Here is a 19,494-nt window from a genome sequence, read left to right on the forward strand (position 1 = left end):
AATTCAAGACAACTGCAACCATGCAACTTGTCACCAGTCCTCCAGAGTACAATTAACGTGACGCTCCCAGGTGAGATGCTGTGCACAGTGTTGTGGTGTTAACAAGGGCACTCTGGTGATCTTCTGCTCCCGTACTTCATGGATGCTAAAGAAGGCTGCGCAAAACCTACTTGATATGCATTTGGTACCTTCTGCATTGAATATGGATGTAACCTGAGCCAGTGTGGCTTCTCTGTTCCCATGAATGTTTCTAGAGAAATACAGCTGATCACAATCATCAAGTATCCATGGTTGGGCACAGTGCTGTCCACTGCGGTATTCCCAATATACATGTGACACTGTCGATCCAGGGACTTTAAATATCCGCATATTTTCGGCAATGGAATGTCCCATCTGTTTGGCCCCCACTATCTTGCCCCATTGAAAAGCTGATAATTCACATTGCCTTGCCATGACCAGCGCAGATGATGTTTACACCCACTCTTGAGAGGCGAGATTACAACTGATACAAGTATGGGCACTTACAAGACGTTACGGTTTAGTAGCAACACCTACCATTATCTTTACATACCGCTATCTTATGAATTTTGGCACAACAGTGAAGTGAATGGCTGACTTTTAGAAGTACATATAGGCGTAATGAACAAATGACTTGTTATACAATGAAGTGCATCAACAGGAAAACTGAAAGACAAACCAGGTAGTGCTTTTTTTTGTGGAAGAAATACAAATTTGTATGTTTTTACTTGGTAGCTGATATATTGATATATTAGTATCAAAATATGGTACTTCTCAGGCTTCATTATGCAAGTCAGATAATAGAGGGTAATAAGCACATCATAACCTAGATTATAAATGGGTCTAATAGAAGAGTTTTATGGTTAGTCTTTTGTTGTATCAACAAAGGTAACAGAGCAGTAGTCAAGGTTTGGTGTACCGGAGTATGATGTTCATTTCAGTTCATAAAATTTCTTGGTTTCATCCAAACATTCTGTAAATATTGTTTCACAGACATTTGTCTTCTGGTCAGATCAATGAAGGCCTAATGGTTACTATTCTGACAATGTCTTTTGCTAATATAAGGAATGTTACAACAGGTTTTCAATAAGAGGGAAATAAGTGACTTATGTAAGCACACTGTAACTGTTGGAGAAGGAGGAGGATGCATAAGTAATATCACATAATCTTCACTAACGGCATTATGCAAAGAATAATCCAGTGATGGGATTTTATCGAGGTGAGAAAAAGGTGAAATGTCTATGAACGGTCAAAAATTAAAATACAAAACAGTTTTCCAATTTGAAACTAATTATTTTATAAACCATTTGAATCCTGATAATTCTGAATTCAATGAACTACCAAATGAATTAAACTAACAAAACAACTGTGATGGCAGTACAGCATGGACAGTATAAATGATTTTATGCCTCATACTTTGGAATCCCCATAAATATAAGACGAGCATGCGGGGTACTCCAAAGGACTTTTGACATGATATTCCATTAACCTGGTGCTGCCCCACTGAGGTACATTCTCATGTCCCAGATGTATTTTACAGACACACAGATTCCATCCCTATCATGCACCCCTTCATCAATAACTTGACGAGTGTGATTATGGAAACCATGTGGCATACTTCCATGCTGTTCTTATGCGACTATGGGACAAGAGGCACTTCCTGCATAGACTTCTCTTCACACCAACAAAGCAACCTTCAGCAACCATGGAAAAGTTTGAGCTGCAGAATATGCACTATTGGGGTAGTGAGAATACACACTGGCTCATGCAGGTGGATCATCAGAAACAATGGAATCTTAATGTGTATCTTAATGTGTAGTGCAGGATAACTGATGACAATGTAGCATTAAAGGAACTTAAATGCTATCAAATATGCTGATATTATCAAAGACAAGACGACAAAGCTTTAGTTCCACTCCTTTGAAATGCAACACTATTATTTTATTTCATTTAAAAACATAGTTTGTCTGTCAGGGAAACACTGCATACCCATAGCTGCCAAGTTTTCAAAATAAAAAATAGGAAGATTTTTTAATTCTTGGATTTCATCACATATATTGCACCACAGTCTAAGTGAAGAAAGGACAGGATAAAAGGCACACATATCTACAGTTACAATGTGAATTGACCATTAAATTTAAAATCTTAAACTAAAGAAAAACATAAAAATGGTTACAAGAAAATGTACCTAATTGTAAAATGGTATTGACGAGACGTTTCAACGTCAAGGGAGGAAATAAAATTTATCTCCCGAGGTGATTCGAGATATCAAGGTTCCACTGTAATTTATATCAAACCGACACACGCAACAAAACGCATAATAGTTTCCTTTATTAGACTGTAAAATGAACGGAAATTTAATTTTATAGATATCTCTGACACTTGGAGATAACGTTTATGTTTTTTTGGCCATAATGTGAAGAGAAAATACCAGAAACTGTCACCGACACAACTCCCTGAAATACATTCAACTCATTAAAATTATGAAGAAAGAATGAATAAAAATGCACGGAAATACGCGAAACTACCACATATGAAACAGATCAGTATGTCTCATACATTATTAACATACGACTTTGACACGGGGAAAAGCACAGAACCACTACAAAAACACGTGGCCTACAACTCTAACGGAAAAACACACAGAAACGATGTTAATATGCGCGAACCACACAATAAGAAACTCTTCTTTCGTCTCGATTAACTGAGTCGCTAGCGCGCGCTAGCCCCTCTCGCTTGTAGGACGATTGCCGTCCCGAATCTCCAGCCGTAAGCACACATGCTGCCGTAGCGAACAGAAAACACAATACACGAAGGCGACAGACGATACACTCGCGAAATAAAGCATTAAATAAATACACTTGAAAATAAGGCTGAGTAAATTACACAAGCACATAAGAATTGACCCTTTATCCTAGGGGAAGAGTACTGACTGTACTGGAGGTTATATTGGTCAAAAATAGGAAGAATTAAAAATAAATCGGAAAATCAGAAGACAAGTTAAAAAACAGAAAGTTTCCGGGTAAATCGGACAGGTTGGCAGGTATGCATACCCAAGAGAAACGTATCACTGTATTTACGAGATATGCTTGTATATGCAGTATTGGTAAGGCAAGACCAGTGCCTACCCTCAGCTGCTGGGATCACAAGTTGAATTATCACTTATATTTCAAAAAGTAACTGAGTCTGATTTTGTAACAGTTTGAATATTCTAGCTAGATGTGTAATTTTCCATAGCTCCAATTAAAAACATTAAATTTGTGTTGATACCTTTGTTATAAATAATACTATAAAAGAATGTAGCACAATGTTTCACCAGAAGGAAGTGAATTAATTGACATCAGTGCATCTGGGATTCACTGCGATGGCAGGTTGATGCATATATCAATACTAACGGATGGCATTTTGAACATTTCATGCAAGAAAGATAAATATGTTATTGGCTTTATGTCCCACTACATACTTTTATGGTTTTCGGACATGCAGAGGTGCCGGAATTTAGTGCTGCAGGAGTTCTTTTATTTGCCAGTAAATCTACCGACACAAGGCTGACATATTTGAGCACCTTCAAATACCACCAGACCGAGCAGAAATATGTTGTAGAAAGTGGTGGAAGGTAACAACTTTCTCCACATAATTTACTCGCAATTCCTGGCACATAAGTCGTCCTCCACACATACAAGTTATATTGCTGCATGAATCCACTAATCCAGCCATGACTCACCTTGGATTTATTCTCTGTAAAGCCATTAAGGTAAGCCACTTTACATCCCTCCATTTGCATCATCTCGTAAGTCACATTGCTGTCATTGTTGCACACATGCTGAACATAACTGAGGACTGCTTGATCTATATACAAAAAAAGGTCTGTTTTAGGGTCTCTAAATGCACACCTATTCGGGTTTGAATTTTGAAATGATTTTTTAGTTTCTGCCAGTCTCAAAGTAACTTCTCACCTAACTGAAAACTCTCACTCTGCAGCTCTATTCCCATGATATTCTGCATACAGTATCACTATCAGCTTGAATCCTGCTGTGTAATTTTTGTACCTTCCCTTAATATGAAAGCATATAACGAATCTCTTGCATCCTGTGGAGGTTTCCTTACCTGTTCCCCTATCGGCCGCATCCCAGGTGGCGGATAGGGGGGCCCACCAGAATTGTCTGGAGGGTCTGAGGGAAATTAAATACCCTCTTACGGTATCGCCAGAAAATGTCTTGAGGCATTATGATTGTTACCAGCCCAAGCCTAGGCTTGGAAGTGAAGGCCTCACCCGCATGTGCTAGAGAGGCATCCATGGTTCCTGCACATGGGTGATATGGTGGTTCAGGTGAAGTGGAGCGGGTGACTGAGGTGAAGGCTAACTGCGGGGTGCTGGAACCAACATATCACTTTGCTCTACGTAGCCTGGATGAACTGCGGGTTGGGAAAGGGGCGATCTCAACCTAGGGGGAATCTCATGGCTGTGAACTCAGTCATGGGAAAGCCAAGTGGAAACCACATGTGAATAGGCTTTCTAAAGGGGAAACAAACCTGGCTAGGTTCGGGCCAGGGGCGGACCGCTGGATGGACAACTGAGGGGCGTGGTTTCTGCTACAGAGAGTCTGAGTTGCAGGAGGACAATGTCTGGCTGTATGCCTCATCACGGATGGTGAGAATAACGCTCAGGACCCTAGAAGGGGAAAAACCCTATGACTGATTGAAACATGGATGCTTATAAAGAACCAATTTCAAAAACTCTGACATCAAGGGAAGTCATGGAAGCTCCAGTAGAGCAGATCCGGGAGCAAGCCCAAGATGAAAAAATGGAGACAGAAGTCCCAATAGAACAGGCAGTCACCGACTCAAAAAAAGAAATGGCAACAGAAGCTCCAGTAGAGCAGACTGCTACTACAAGCAAACCAGGAACGTCCATAGAGACCGAACTGAAGTTTTCTGCATCAAAACTCAACAATTTCATATCGACAGACCACCTCGCAACAGTGCATATTTGCAAGAAAAGGAAGAGAGCGAGGAAGGAAGCCAAAATCGTGGCTGGAACTTGGACAGAGAAGAAGCCAAGGAACAGGGATTAGCGAGAGGCTATCCCTCCGACAACGCCCAAAAGGCCAAGGTCGGGAGATAGTACGCCATCAAGTTCGGCTACAAAACTGCCCGCCAAGAAACAGAAAGAAGAGACGGTCATGTCCTTTTCGGAAAGACTAACTTCAATCAAGGTAGCCATAATCCCTAAAACCTTTCCAGGCGGGAAACTGAAGGAGGAAGACATGAAGGAACATTCATCTGTTCTGATAGCGCAAATGAAACCTCCGTCGGACGGATGTCTTCCAGGCTTCCTCGAGTCTCCAAGGCTGAAAAGTGGAGCAATGGTACTGATCTGTGCAAATCCAAAAAACAAAAGCTGACTGGAACAGACAGTGACAAATTGCAACCCTTGGAATGGGGGAGAATTTGGAGGTGGCAGAAGCCAAGAAGGTGCTGAATACTATAAAGGTCATCACCAGGTTTCCTCCTCCATTGACAGGATGAAGGTTGATGATGTGCTTGTCAGGATACATCAGCATGACACCAAACTTCCGACGAAAGAGTGAAAAGTGCTGAATGCGACAACTACCGATGACACGGGAAGGACAATTGCTTTGGCCCTTAATGAAAGAGATTTTGAAGAGCTCAAGAAGAGAGGCCTTAAGGCCAAACTTGGACTTCGGCAGATCAAATATCAAGTCATTAAGGGAAAAACAAAACCTAGCATTGGCAAGGATGGTGCTGAAAGTTCTTCAGGCCAACCTACAAAATAAAAATTCCGCTGTTGCCAACTTCGTCAGGAAGTTCAAGTCCGAGGCTATTGATGTGGCTTTTATACAAGAGCCATGGGTAGTTAAGGGCAGAGTAGCAGGACTGGCGGAATATGGAGGTAAGCTAATGTACGATACTACATTGGTTATGCCTAGAACATGTTTACTTGTGAGCTGAAAATGCCTTCTGTTGCAGAAACATTGTTTAAAGGACTTACTGGTGGTCAAGATAAAACTTGGAAAATGGGAAGGTCCCAGAGAAATAACAATAGGCTCTGCGTACCTTCCATATGACTCACCGGATCCGCCTCCATTGGAAGATGTTGAAGAACTGATTTGCAAAGCAAAGAGGAAAGGTGAACACCTAGTACTCGGAGCAGATGCCAATGTACATCACACGGCATGGGGCAGTACCAACTGCAATGCAAGGGGCGAGTCTTTACTAGAGGTTATTATTAGAACAGAATTGATAATATTAAACCTAGGAAATAAACCGACATTCATAAATAAGAGCGTACAGAGGTAATAGATATCACACTGAGCACCACGCATATAGCAAACTTCATTAAGGATTGGAAGGTGCTGGAGGAGCCATCCTTGGCAGACCACTAGCATATACAATTTGCGATAGATGTGAGACATTGTGATATTGAATTGTACAGAGATCATAAAAGAACAAACTGGGATGGATACAGAGAAGTCCTAGGGCAGGCTGTACAAAAGATCCAAACAAACATAAGGGGACGGAGGGAATTGGATTAGCAGTGGAACAATTAGAAGAGGCCATTTTAGCCTCATACCATGACAACTGTCCTCTTAGAGAAAAGAAAACTGCCAAAAATGTTAGGTGGTGGAATAACAACCTAGCCAAAATGAAGAAAGAGGTTACAACACTGAATAAAAAACCATCGAGAGATGGTATGTGGGACGTATATCATAGGAAACTCACTGAGTATAACCCAGAGATATGGAGGGCAGAAAGAAAATCTTGGAAACTGTTTTGCGAGAAAGTGGAAGCAAACACTAACATCAAAGAAAGGACAATAAGTTCCACCTTATTGTCTTTTCTTTGATGTAAATCTTGTTTCAATACGGAACCTAAATATGAAATTCTTAACGTTAAATAACAAACACTAAAGCAGCAAGGTTCCAGAAGGTTCTTAAAAAGGTACATATAAACCAAGTGGGAACACTGGAAAAACCTGATGGAACATACACTCAGAAGGGAAGGGAGATGCTGGAGGTTTCGCTACCGCATCATTTTCCTGAGGCTCAGGAAGTAGAAGGGGAAGGAATGGCTGAAACAGAGGCCAGACCATGAAGGGTGGATTGGAATTGTGCCAACCGATTAACTAAACCTAACCACTTGAGGTGGGCAATCAACACGTTTCAGCCCATAAAGGCTCCGGGGCCAGATGAGATGCTCCTGATACTCCTGCAGGAAGGACGGGAGATAATCATCAAGGCTCTAACAGACCTTTTTAGAGCAAGTCTAGCTCTGGGATACGTGCCAAAATCATGGTCTAAGGCTAAAGTGGTATTCGTGGCGAAGCCTGGAAGGGCAAACTATGCCCAAGTCACAGCATATAGACCACTATGTTTAAATTCCTTCATGCTAAAAGCAATGGAGAAAATACTGGATAAATACATCTGGAAAACAGTGCAACTGAACTCAACTTTACATGAAAATCAGTTTGCACACAGAAATGGCATATCCACTGAGACACCACTCCATCATTTGGTTTGCAAACTAGAGGAAAGCCTTGAATATAAAGAAATTACATTGGCAGCATTTCTAGACATAGAAGGGGCCTTCAGTAATACAACCTACAATTCGATGATTAGAGTTGTTGAACAGAGCAGGGTGAGCAAAACTGTCGTAAAACAGATTAAATCTATATCCGACGAGGCAAAAATAAAAGCAACTCTGTATGAAGAAACGCTGATGGTTGGAGCCACCCAAGGATGCACGCAGAGAGGGATTCTTTGTCCTCTTCTGTGGAACCCTGTGGTGAACAGAATCATAGTCATGCTCAAAGAACAGGGATTTTACACACAAGTATATGCAGATGATCTAGTAACTGTGGTAAGAGGTAAGGTGATAAGGTGATGCATGTCATCTAGGACCTCATGCTAAGATCATTTAACCTTGTGGAGAACTGGTGTCGGGAAGAACAACTCACAATCAATCCGAGCAAGATAACACTGGTCCCTTTCACAAGGAGGAGGAAATTGGAGGCGACGAGAACACTGAAGCTCTTTGGGCAAGAAATATATATGGAAGAACAAGTGTTACACTTAGATGTAGTTTTAGACAGAAAGTTAATCAGGAATCCACATATAGAAAGAAACATAACCCGAGCCAAGAACCTATTGTATGCATGCAAGAGGGCAGTCGGGACAACATGGGGTCTAAAGCCGGCAATGGTGATGTGGATATACACAATGATCATTAGACCACTAATGACCTAGGCAGCAATCATTTGGTAAATGAAAAAAAAAAAAAAAAGAAATGAAATGGCGTATGGCTTTTAGTGTCGGGAGTGTCCGAAGACATGTTTGGCTCACCAGGTGCAGGTCTTTTGATTTTACACCCGTAGGCAACCTGCGTGTCGTGATGAGGATGAAATGATGATGAAGACAACACACACACCCAGCCCCCGTGTCAGCGAAATTAACCACTGATGATTAAAATTCCCTACCCTGCCGGGAATCGAACCAGGGACCCCTGTGACCAAAGGCCAGCACGCTAACAATTTAGCCATGCAGCCAGACTTTGGTAGATGAAAGTAAGTCAAGGAAAAGTCAGTAGCAAACCATATAGCCTTCAGAGAACTGCATGTATAGCCATAACTGGGGCTATGAAAACTACGCCGACAGAAGCTTTGAATACTCTACTAGATCTTCCTCCATTAAGTAACTTTATAGAGGGACACACTAGAATGAGTGCATATCGATTGGAGCAAAATGGATGCTGGAAGGCTCAAAGGCCCAATCTTGGACACTGTAAAATTAACAGAGTAATTTTTGTTTTGTTTTTGTTATTTGCTTTACGTCCCACCGACACGGATACGTCTTATGGCGACAATGAGGCAGGAAGGGGCTAGGAGTGGGAAGGAAGCGGCCGTGGCCTTAATTAAGGTACAGCCCCAGCATTTGCCTGGTGTGAAAATGGGAAACCGCGGAATACCATCTTCAGGGCTGCCGACAGTTGGGGTTCAAACCCACGATCTCCCGAATACTGGATACTGGCTGCATTAACACATGCCAGCTGATCATATGATTCCAAAGTATATCTTTGAGAAACCATTTGAGACCCAGATAACAAAAAAAAGGAAGACTGGGACATTAACAGATGGAAAACTGGTAGGGAAGATATTGTGTGGTGGACAGATGGCTCAAGGACTGAGAAAGGAACAGGAGGAGGGTCAACGGGGAAAGACCTGAGAGATCAATCCAAATGAGCCTAGGCAGACACACCACAGTTTTCGAAGCTGAAGTGATAGCCATCACACATGCCTTGAGGAAAATTTGAAAATGAACTACAGAGATAAGAACATTTTCATATTTACAGACAGACAAGTGCACCCATTAAGGCACTTGAAGCTGTCCAAGTTACATCCAAAATTATTTGGTATTGTCATACACTTGGCTCTCAGAGTACAATGTTGTTAAAATAATATGGACCGGGCGAGTTGGCCGTGCGCGTAGAGGCGCGCGGCTGTGAGCTTGCATCCGGGAGATAGTAGGTTCAAATCCCACTATCGGCAGCCCTGAAAATGGTTTTCCGTGGTTTCCCATTTTCACACCAGGCAAATGCTGGGGCTGTACCTTAATTAAGGCCACGGCCGCTTCCTTCCAACTCCTAGGCCTTTTCTATCCCATCGTCGCCATAAGACCTATCTGTGTCGGTGCGACGTAAAGCCCCTAGCAAAAAAAAAAAAAATATATGGTTACCAGGGCATGCAGGTATAGAAGGTAATGAAAACGCAGACAAACTGGCAAGAAAAGGGTCTGAAACACCTTTTGTGGGCCCAGAACTAGTATGTGGGATCTCTTATAGACAAGTCCGACTTTACATAGGCAAATGGGTACAAAAGAACCAAATGGATAACTGGAAAAATACTCCAGGATTAAGGCTTGCGAAGGAACTAATAAAGAACCCAAACAAGAAGTATACTAAGGAACAGCTGGAGCTCAGCAGAGAAAATATAAGATGGGTACGAGGACTGCGGACTGGACATGGCCATCTTAAAAAGCACCTACACAGAATTGGAGTAATAAGGGACAAAGTATGTAGGAAATGCAATGACATGGAAGAATCAGCTGAACACAAACTCTGAATGTGAGGCGCTGGGATGAATCAGAACCTCCACACTGGGATTACCTGGTGAAGAGAGAAGAAATATCCGAGAAGACCCAATAAGGAGAACCTGCAACTTTATAAAGGGAGCAGGGATAACTAGATGGGAATGAAGGAAAACACATGGTAGCAAAAGATCTTTGAGGTCGACGCTAAAAAGGAACTTGTAAAGAGACCCCATGAATCAAGGAAGAAGAAGAAGAAGGAGGAGAAGAAGAAGAAGAAGAAAAAGAAGAAGCTCTTGCATAAAATATAACATGCGCATTGGCTAACAAGATACTGTTCTGCCACAGTTGGTAAGGAAAAAACTGAAGCTCTCAGGCTGGAGGTCCAGCGTGCTATTCCATGAATCACTAGCGCTTCACATCCCTTTCACCAAGGTCACAATTGGTGGCAGCAACAATTCAGTCTACGATTACCGATTTCATACAACAGCCTTTCCCAGCGGCGTAACAACATTTACTTAGAAGACAGTATCCTTACACTTGCAGCATGAAGCTATCGTATATGATAATAAGATCACCTGATGCAACAATGTTGCCATGAAACTTTATACACCGATTTTAGGACTGAAAAACTAAAATGCGATGATTATACCATGATAGCTATGTGTATTGAGTTTCTCAACAAGCAGCCACACCTATATTCGAAGAATTTGGTCTCTAATCTGGCTTGCATGGTTACTAATTATTTTTTACAATGTGCTTCACATCACACTGACACAGATAGCTCTTATGGCGATGATGGGATAGACAAGGGCTAGGAGTAGAGAGGAACTGGCCCTGGCCTTAATTAGGTACAGCCCCAGCAATATCCTGGTGTGAAAATGGGAAACCATGGAAAACCATCTACAGGGCTGCCGGCAGTAGGATTATCTCCCGAATTGCAAGCTGACAGCTATGTGACTCAAACCCTGCAGCCACTTGCTCAGTAGGTTAATAATTAAGAAGTTTCACCCAAAAAAAGAGAATAAGCCACTGAATGGAGCTACATTGTGAAATTAATTTTTTAAGAAGATTTGATATACACATACAGTAGCTTTATTATTAGGAGGATTTGTATAGAATAGACAAGATACCTCATTATTAACACATGGGTGACGGGCCCCGAGAAACCTCGTAGTACGCTCGCCAGAGGTAGGTGACAGGCCCCGAGAAATCTTGGTTTTGTTCATGATGTCGTTTTCGGTCTCTCTGTCTCTTGACCATATATTGAACTAATTAGGACTTGCATATTGCGTAGAATAAAGTAGACGTATATCTGCCACTTTTCTTTTATTCTTTGATTCAGTTTCAAAACGTCGACTTTCTTTCTGCCCGTTCAGTCAATGATAAGATGGAGCACTCGCATAATACAGTGTTAGTTGATGACGATCTTTTAGAAAAATTGTATGCCGATGATTGTTCATATATAGTGATTGTGAAAGAGTGGAAACTGAATGTGAGAGTGACAGTGGAAGTGACATTCAAGCCCCTACACGCCGTAATTTACTTAGTGCGCTCATTTATTCATGTGACCCTAATGACGACAAAGATGTAAACATTGATGATGTATTAGGAATTGATGCTGAAGAAATTTTATAAAGATAGATCCACCAACTTTAAAGATAAAATCTTGACTAGTTTAATATTTATGTACACTCGAACCCACTATCTCCCGGATGCTACCTCACAACCGCGTGTCTCTACCTGCACGGCCAACTTGCCCGGTAGTTCGAACATTGGTAGCCCTGAAGATGGCTTTCTTTGGTTTCCTATTTTCACACCAGGCAAATGCTGGGGCTGTACCTAAATTAAGGCCATGGCTGCTTCCTTCCCACTCCTCGGCCGTCCCTATTCCATCGTCGCCATAAAACCTATCTGTGTCGGTGCGACGTAAAGCGAATTGTAAAAAATTTAATATAGTCATCAATGGTTTTGGGGAGGTATTATCACTGAAGAAGAGAACGGACTATTTTCTTGAAACATGTATGAGTAGATAAATGTAACAAAGTGCTTTGTTTAAAAGTTTATATAGTATTGACAACGCAGATTCCTATTAAACTCCTGATTTTCAGTGAAATGAGATTAATAATTATACCATGGCGATGAATATGCCAGGAAATACAGTAATCAAAGTAACAATTTTCTCAGTACTTCTTTTACACTTAAGGACAGAAAGTCACTTCAATGGCAATCATAATGGTTTCTCTGCAAACAATAAATAAACATAATAAAAAGAAAATGGAAACAAGTAATTTTCCCCAAGATATCATCCTCCATAAATGAGAGGGATATGAGAGGGATATGAGAGGGATATGTCAAGGGACATGGGAAATATGGTTTACAGTTTTTGCACTGTACCACCTTAAATATCAATCCATACTGGTCAAGTAATAACTCCATATTATTCCCACAATGTGCTAGCCAATTGTGACTAGCTTACTGGTTTAAAATTATACTATGAAAGAAGAGCTATAAAAGAATATGTATCAGAATTACTTCGAAAACTGAAAGACCACTGGTAGAAGTATGGGGCTTCCAAAGGAAATTAATGTCAGGATACAGTATATTATAAAACAAATATATTGGGAAGTTACACTGTATATTAGGTTATAATGTAATCATTACTGAAGGTCATGCAGAAACACTGTATCACCTGATATTATGCTCTTGCCATAACAGAAAGCAACATTTTGGAGAAATATTGCCCTTCATTATGTTAATAACGACCCTATTGGTGGTAACAATTTCTTTTACCTAAGGGCACATTCTAGAAAAACATAAGTGAGCGTATTCACCTGCAGGATGCTCCAAACCTTTGAGGTCTTTCAGAGTGATATGCAAGTCACCCACCAACAGACTCTCATCTCGCCCAGTTCGCAAAAGGTAAGATCCCATATTGGTTTTCAGGAAGTTTCGACATGCTGTAATCCAAGCTTGAAGTTCATACATGCTCACTGAAATGCTCGGACTTGGGAGTTGAGAGGACTGAAATAATGAGATAATGTAAATTAGAAAAGCATCTATGTGTTTATGGTCTATATTCCAGAGAATACAACAATCTTTCAAAACCAAAATTTCTCCTCAATTCCTATCTTATGATAATAGTACAGCTGAAGATACACAATGAAGACCAATATAAAATCCAACAGAGAAAACATAAAAATAATTTGTGTTTATTTCCTATATTTTAATTAATTTGTATTCAACAACAAACCGAACAATAATCAGTATGATGATGATGCTTGTTGTTTAAAGGGGCTTAACATCTAGGTCATCGGCCCCTAATGGTACGAAATGAGATGAAATGTAATGACAAGTTAAAAGTAAAAAAATCATCCACTGACCAGAATTCAAAACATGATGACGAAGAATGAATGGATGAATATGAATTTAAAACAATCAGTGGATCCGACCAGCAATGCCCCACATTCCCAGAAACTAGTGTAAAACAATAGTATTACTGACCAAGGGACTGCTTCTAAAGCACAATCCTGAATCGATGATGATTGTAGTCTAATCGGGACCAAAATCCAGGTGATCAGCCCCTCATAATGGTACTTATCACTAGTAAAGTAGAACCATGGTATTTGTCATGTTGCGGTACTAATCAAAAGTAGCATAGACTCACGGTGTTCCACACATTATGGTATTACTCACAGATAATGTGCACATGTAATGCAGACCTATGGTGTTTCTCACATTACGGTGCCACGTTCCTCACATAGGTGTACTAATCACAGGGACTCATACCATCCCATGATGGTGTTACATAATGGGTACTAATCACAGGCAATGCAGACCCACGGTGTCATTCATATAGGTGTACTAATCACAGGCAACACCCAGACCCGTGGTGTTTCTCACATAATGGTACTAATTACAGGCAACGTAATCCAGTGGTCTTCCGCATGTAGTGGTACTAATCATGGGTACTGTAAAACCCATCCTGATTCACACACTGTTGCTACTAATCACAAACCTATTGCGTACCTAACATAGTGGTACTACTCACAAGTAAAGGCGACCCATGGTGTTCCTCACATGATGGTACTAAGTACAAGTAAGTCTCATGGTCCAAAATTGATCATCCCTCGGTCGCCTATTTTAGTCACCTCTTACGACAGGCAGGAGATACCATTGATGTATTCTTCGTCTGCGTCCCCCACCCACAGGGGGTTGTGTGTTTGGTCCATGAGAGCTATTTTATTTCGCTCAAGTCCGATAGCAAGTTGGTTAGGAACCCTCTACCTGGGACGTGCCACGTAGAAGTATCACTTCTCCCTCTGCTACACCAGCGTAGTAGGTTCGTGGAATAATCAATTTACCCAGATGTTAGGAATCAATGATCATATTTATTATGATTTTGCAAGCTAATTTCTTTATTCTACAATGAAGCCAACACTAGAAACCTTGTTTCAGGCAAGCAAAATACCTACTGGTTCTGAAACGTTCAATGCAGTGCAAATTAATCGGAACAAGGTATTTTTCCCTTAATTTTCCCAATGGTTGGCAACAGTGTGCTACACATTGCTTATTCTTAGATCCTGTACTCTCTATGCAACCTTTGTACTGTAATTTATTAGCAATCAACCTGTGTGACAATTGTTTTATGTGAACAGGGTATTTATTTCTGTGTGTGTCATTTTAATGACATTTTGAGGTTTCCTTGTGCAATTAGTACCTATGTCTTCAATGGATATGACTCTCAGGAAGCATAGTGTGATTGCAGCATTATCTCATGATAGTTTTTTTTTTTTGCTATTGGCTTTACGTCGCACCGACACAGATAGGTCTTATGGCAACGAAGGGATAGGAAAGGCCTAGAAGTTGGAAGGAAGCGGCCGTGGCCTTAATTAAGGTACAGCCCCAGAATTTGCCTGGTGTGAAAATGGGAAACCATGGAAAACCATCTTCAGGGCTGCCGACAGTGGGATTTGAACCCACTATCTCCCGGATGCAAGCTCACAGCCATGCACCCCTAACCGCACGGCCAACTCACCCGGTTTCAGCATAGTTCCATGACACAATGAGAGCCAGCTACTAAATTTGGTGTCAGTGCAGGCATTATAAATAGAATTAATTCAGCAGCACAAACAGACTGGCAATTTCACTGAGGAAAAAGGGAAACTGTGGCAGGAAAAATAAACATCATCAAATGATGAACATTTTTCCTCAGAAGAAGCAAATAAAACCCCAGACTCACTGCTGTGGACTTGGCTCAGGAAAGGGGGAGTTAATATTGTATGCATGTTTCTAAAGTTCATAGTAGACTTCTAGCAGCTGGAAGGAAAGCCCATAAACTTGTAAAGAAACACCTTCTAAGAGGAGAAATGTACAGGAAATGTCCGCTGTGGGCAGTTAGTAATCAACATTGGACAATGAAACAGAAAAAGGAGGTTCTTTTGTCTGAGGGAGTCACTCCAAAGCGCAGGGGCAGAGGATTCAATATGTGCACCGAGCAAATGAGCCAACAATTTCAGCACATTTGAAAACAGGCTGTAAAAACCCCTGTGGAGATGACGTTTTGGGGGTATTTCTTGCATGAAGGACTGAACTCTTAGTACCAGTCAACAGGATGATGAAATCTGACCAGTACATCCAAATACTGGAAAGGAGCATTACTGGTGAGCTGCAGCAGACGTTTTCAGGTGGTGACAGAATTTATCAGACAGACTTGGCTCCTTGCCATACATCAAAGTATGTGAAGAAGTTCTTCAGAGAGAACAATATTCATGTCTTAAAGTGGCCAGAGAGCTCTCCTGACACTAATTCATAATGATGAACTTAAAAACCTGTGCTCAGAGATTGTGAAATTTATACCAAATCATGTGAAGCAACTTATAAAACCAGAAAGAGGGCATATTAGCAGAGATTAAAGGTATATATTAGGTGAATAAGTGAAATAATATATAAAACGTGTATGTTATTGTCTTGTTCTGATTAATTCACATGGAACTGTAAACTTTGTTACCCTGAAGTCTGGTTCCAGTAGTTACATATCCCATTCCATGAATATTTTTGAACATTATTATATTCTCCATTTACCAACAAAAATGTATCCCTCTATCAGATTATGTTTCATAGTACCTCTTTCACTTAACTAATGTAATGCAGAAAACTACCCACCGAGTACAGGTTTGAACAATCACCAGTTATAAAATTTATTTAATAAAAAAACAGTTAAGAACAGTATTTCAAATATTAAATTAACATTCAACATAAACATCTAGGAATAGGTAATGAACACATTCACGCAGCTGCAGTGAAAAAGTCAAATGAATCTCTTCAAAAATTTAAAGCAAAAGATCAATCATAGAATTCATGATGAAAACTGAGGTTGGTGTACAGATGACAGAGGTGTTGTCTGACTTGCCACTCATCATATTTGTAATATCAGCATCTTCATTTGAATCTTCCTCCATATAAGTAGAATATCCACATCCATCTGTTATACGTTTGTAATATGGCTGCTTTCCTTCAACAAATAGTAACATTTTTGTTCAACTATATCTTCGAGAAAGTTCTCAAATTGCTCATCCTCAACAGCAGGCTCAATGACATTCCGAAACTTGAGTTATAATTTACCCTGTAATATATTTACATCACTGATTGGACTGATGCTTTTCATCAACTTCCCCACTGCACAAAACAGGACTAAACCGTGTTTAAATCCATAATGGCTACGTTGTTCTGCATAACAATGGATGGAAAGTTTATATTTCCACTATGGTACAATTTATCAGTCTCACGTGAGGCACAAGCGAATATTGATATAGGCTGAGTGCAGAGATGACAGTAACTCACTTTGTTGTAGTGCAAAGTAAATGTGTGTATGTGGAAGTGAATATGCCTCTGGAAGTACTTACAGAGAAATTAAAGTGAGTAGGTGTAATTATTTCCTAGATTACAGCTTGTCAGGATACAAGTTTTGTTTCCGCTGACTACAGCAACCTTGATGTCATAGACCAGTTCCAATTCCCCCTCCCCAGCCGCTCTTTTCCCCTTACCATTCACTCTTCTTAGCGAAAGTCCTGCCAGCTACCCATGAACTATACAATGATGCCATATTAACGCATGTCATCAAAGGCATGCAATTAATTTCATCATTAAGTATCCATATTGATGCAATACTCGCATCAAATTGAGAAGAGTCCAAATTTTCAATATTATAATATTGTATTATCTCATAGAAGAAATACACTTTTTTTTTCTATTCTAAATATAAGAACATGTTTCGTCCCACAGGATTCTTCTCAATTTGATACGTACCATCAATGGCTCACATTGATGAAATACAAGCCCTCTTTCAAAGTAGCAATACCCTGTACTGCATATGTGTAACGGAGACCTGGCTACAACCCCTCAGTAAACTCAGACCTTGGTGAATTAAATAACATGGCTTTACATCATCTTGATCAAAGAAACATATTGGAAGGGGAGCGTTTTTGTCGAAATGATCTTATACTTAAGAGCTATTTGTTTTACGCCGCAATGACTCAGAGAAGTCATATGGTAATGATGGGATAGGACAGGGCTAAGACCGGGGAGGAAGCGACCGTGACCTTAATTAAGGTACAGCCCAAGCACTTGTCTGGTGCAAAAATGGGGAAACCATGGAAAACCATCTTCAGAACTGCCGACAGTGGGGTTCGAACACACTATCTCCCGAATGCAAGCTAATAGCTACACGATTCGAATGCGTTGCCAACTAGCTCAGTTTAAAAGACAGTAGCTACTTCAGATCCTACAATTCCCTATTGACCAGAATTTATGACTGTAGAAGTTTTGGCTAACAATCAAGAAATACAGAGTGTTCTTCATAAAGCCCCAGATATAAGACATATATTTGACCTTGCTTATCTGACCTTAACTATGCTTAGCCAATGTAAATCTACTTTATGAAAATATAATTATACTTGGAGATTTTTATACAAATCTAATGACTATGAAAAATAACATATTACATTTACAGAATATGTTTGTAGCATGGATTTACACATGCAGTACAATCGAACTTTGATATCTTGAAGAGCTTGCAGATGATGAAAATATTTCAAGTTATTGAAAATTTTGAGTTTCAGAAGAACAAAAAGGTTATAAGCTGTACTTCTTAATTTTTGTTGCTGATGCGCAATTTATTTCTACATTTACAATTCTAAAATTACTATAACATTACCTTTTTTAGGAAGAGACTTTCAATGAACCAGATCAGGCCGTTCAAGTGGGCAACATGAAAAGGAGTAAGTTACTTTTTCACATTTATCTGGTTACAGAACTCATATACATTACCCAGTACAATATTCATCCTACCAAGCAAGTGGCCATGCGGTTAGGGTTGCGCAGCTGTGAGCTTACATTCGGGAGTTAGTGGGTTCGAACTCCACTGTCGGCAGTCCTGAAGATGGTTTTCCGTGGTTTCCCATTTTCACACCAAGCAAATGCTAGGGCTGTACATTAATTGAGGCCAAGGCTGCTTCCTTCTCACTCCTAGCCCTTTCCTATCCCATCATCGCAGTAAGACCTGCCTGTGTCGGTGCGACGTAAAGCCACTAGCAAAAAAAAAATAGGAAAGTTTTCACTGGTGGAAAAAATATACAAACACCATAAAATAAGGAATATAGATATGGAAATTTTGGCAATATAATATATTCAATTGATTACAGGTACAAGACTACACGAGAAAAGCCATCACAAATGTGCCGTGCTGGTCCATTAATAACCAATGTAATCACCCGACTGTTGAATGCAGGCATGCAAACGTGCATGCATTGTGTCGTACAGGAGCCGGATGTCAGCTTGTGGGATGGAGTTCCATGCCTGTTGCACTTAGTCAGTCAATACAGGGACGGATAATGCTCGTTATGGATGACGCTGGTATTGTTGTCCAATGATGTCCCATACGTGCTTGATAGGGGACAGATCGGGGAATCGAGCAGGCCAAGGCAACATGTCGACACTCTGTAGGGAATGTCGGGTTACAATATCGGCATGAGGGCGAGTATTATCCTGTTGCAATGTTCATGAATGCTGTTCATGAATGGCAGCACAACAGGTCAAATCACCAGACAGACGTACAAATCTGCAGTCAGGGTGCATGGGATAACCATGAGAGTGCTCCTGCTGTCATAAGAAATTGCTCCCCAAACCAGAACTCCCAGTGTAGGTCCAGTGTGTCGATGCTGCAGACAGGTGGAATGTAGGCACCAAGGCAGAACTGGCTTTCATCGGAAAACACAATGGACCTCCACTCCATCCTCCAATGAGCTCTCGCTTGACACCACCGAAGCTTGGAGTGTTCCATCAAGTAACCGATTTCGAACAGTTTGTTGCGTCA

The 19,494-nt window shown here is 40.7% G+C and overlaps 1 protein-coding gene across 1 annotated transcript in view; it reads right to left on the reverse strand.

Moving 5' to 3' along the window:
- The window catches only part of RhoGAP1A (Rho GTPase activating protein at 1A), a 594,034-nt gene that overhangs the window by 217,065 nt on the left and 357,475 nt on the right, over positions 1 to 19,494 (reverse strand). Inside the window, exon 11 of the mRNA XM_067141809.2 lies at positions 12,956 to 13,145. Coding sequence (XP_066997910.2) covers positions 12,956 to 13,145 — 190 coding nt within the window. The remainder of the gene's footprint in view (positions 1 to 12,955; positions 13,146 to 19,494) is intronic.

The sequence above is a fragment of the Anabrus simplex genome, chromosome 2, assembly GCF_040414725.1.
Source record: "Anabrus simplex isolate iqAnaSimp1 chromosome 2, ASM4041472v1, whole genome shotgun sequence".
Classification (NCBI taxonomy): Eukaryota; Metazoa; Arthropoda; class Insecta; order Orthoptera; family Tettigoniidae; genus Anabrus; species Anabrus simplex.